The following is a 2,310-nucleotide window of genomic DNA, read 5'->3' as shown; positions in this document are numbered from 1 at the left end:
ATGGGGACAAATATAGATGTCTTCCAGTCAGTTGGCCAAGTGGTTGTTCTCCAGTCCTAGGTATAAAAATAAACTGAAGGAGAGACTAAAAGACAAACAGAAGGGCACTCCTAAGCCAAACAAGCAATCAAGTAGGTCACAACAGGCCAAAGAAAGAAGGACTTACATCTATCATACACCCAAAAGAGAAGTTCCTTATAAGCCTCCTTCTAGAGCAGTTATTTATGGTGCTGGATAAACTGAAGTAGGAACAGTTCATGAGGGCTTGGTAATTGTATATAGATATATAGTATGTACCTTATAGATATACACATATCTTTTTAAGGAAAGAAATCTACTTTAGCTGTTACTCCTTTAAAGAAGCTCTGGGGAGAAGGCCACAACACTGTCCAACCTATTACATTAATAATCATTCAAGGATAGGCATGAGGTAGCCCAGACATATCTAACGTGCTTTTCTCAAACTGCCTAGGAGAAACCCTCTATCACTATAAATAATTGATTATAAAATCTCTTTTGATCATGAAGAACTTGACTGGCTGAACAACAGAATATCTATCCTTCTTTAACCTAAATTCTTCACTTTTTAAACTGAAAATAAACTAACACGATGGTTTACAATTTTCAAAGAGTTTTCATATACAAGTTTTCTCCCCATTTTTACTTACTATAATATTAAAAGGCAAGACAAACTGCCTTCTCCTTATGCATGGAATGCTGATGTAGAGAAGACTACATTAGAAACTGCCTGAGATCACAGGCTGACCAGAAATACTGACTCTCAGACTCCTATTTCTGACTTCTGTGCCCTGTCACTTATAATCCAAAATGGTAGAAAAGCTCAGAACAGAATTATGCCTTTAAAAGTTCTAGTTTCCTCATCTCACTTCAAACCTTAAATTGGGGACCATCTTGTGTGAAATGTTATTGTTGTTAAGTGCCGTTAAGTCGCAGGCGAGTCATAGCGAGACCCTATGAACGAAAGTCCTCAACGCTTGGGTGTCTTTCATCCTCTCTCCAGGTTCATAGGGTTTCCAGGGGCAAGCTATTACGGAAGTGAATGCCACTCCTCCTTCCAAGCTTGTTTTAATCGGGGAGCTCCACCCCACTCTCTGTCTGCATGTCTGCATTGGGTAGCCAACCATTAACGCATTTGACACATCAGTGCAGTGTCACAGTGTTCAGCCTCACAGCAACCACAAGTGACCACGGTACGGCAACTTGTACACCAGGGCTATACGACCTAGAGAAATGTCTGAACAAAAACAATTAAAGTGTGTGAAATACTGTGAAGCAATTATAAGTTAATCATAGGAAATACAAAAAGTAGGAGAATTAAATGTAACATATTTTGCTTCCCTTATTCCCTTTTATTTAAACAATAAAATTGCTACTTAACACAATATCTGAAAAGGAAAGGCATTCAGAAACACTCCAAGTCTGCAGTTCTTTCTTCTGGTCCATCTCTAACCTGAGGTTCCAAGTCAGTCCTAAAACAGCAGCAAATAAAAGTAAAATGAGAGAGTAGGGAGGAGAGGGGAAGACAGAGAAAGATTAGGAGAAGGAAAAAGAAAAAGAGTCTACATTTCAAAATAACATAATCTACTGCAGATACTACCCTGTTAGTGACAATAATTCCTTGCGATATTTTTTTCCAAAGCATTTCATATCTATTATCACCAGTTCTTAATTCTATAAACAATGGATGAATGTTCTAATAATAAGGCTATACCAGGTAAAAAAAGAGAGACAACTCAGAGGCCATGTATCTAATTTCCTTGTGGTGTCCCAGAGCTTTAAGCATGAAGAATATGCAAAACATTAAACAATTCAGAAAACATATACACTTGGTTTCCTCACCTGAAACTGGCATGCACACTTCAAACCATCTCCATCTTCTTTACAGACACCTCCATATTTACAGGATGATTCGTCACAAACTCTTACATCAGACTCCCTCACATTTAATTCTGTAAAAAAGGGAAAACTGTTTCACACATATTGAGCTTTTTTATCTGAATGTACATATATAAACAAAATAAGATTTTTCCCTTATTATATATACCCTTTCCTTACACCCAACATTATCTATTTCTATCACCAAATTATTGATTTCCATTCCCCTAAAATGAGTAAATAGTATTCAGTATCTCATTCACAATTTTAATGAGATATAATATATAAAAGAAAGCTCTACAGAACACAAAATGTTCAGTACCATGACCTTGAGACACTTTTCATAGTGTATTACTTACTATTGTATATTATTTTTCTAGATAATAATACAACATATGAATAATTTAAATAAGA

The 2,310-nt window shown here is 36.1% G+C and overlaps 1 protein-coding gene across 1 annotated transcript in view; it reads right to left on the bottom strand.

Moving 5' to 3' along the window:
- Positions 1-2,310, bottom strand: part of TMEFF1 (transmembrane protein with EGF-like and two follistatin-like domains 1) — a gene marked incomplete at its 5' end in the record, with an annotated part of 104,240 nt that overhangs the window by 68,641 nt on the left and 33,289 nt on the right. The window contains one exon of the mRNA XM_006886973.1: positions 1,861-1,970. Within this exon, the coding sequence (XP_006887035.1) occupies positions 1,861-1,970 (110 nt within the window). The remainder of the gene's footprint in view (positions 1-1,860; positions 1,971-2,310) is intronic.

The sequence above is a fragment of the Elephantulus edwardii genome, unplaced genomic scaffold, assembly GCF_000299155.1.
Source record: "Elephantulus edwardii isolate Elephantulus edwardi_28Jun2011 unplaced genomic scaffold, EleEdw1.0 scaffold00052, whole genome shotgun sequence".
Taxonomy (NCBI): domain Eukaryota; kingdom Metazoa; phylum Chordata; class Mammalia; order Macroscelidea; family Macroscelididae; genus Elephantulus; species Elephantulus edwardii.
Note: the sequence above shows the minus strand (reverse complement) of the source record. Positions and strands in the feature narration are given on the sequence as shown.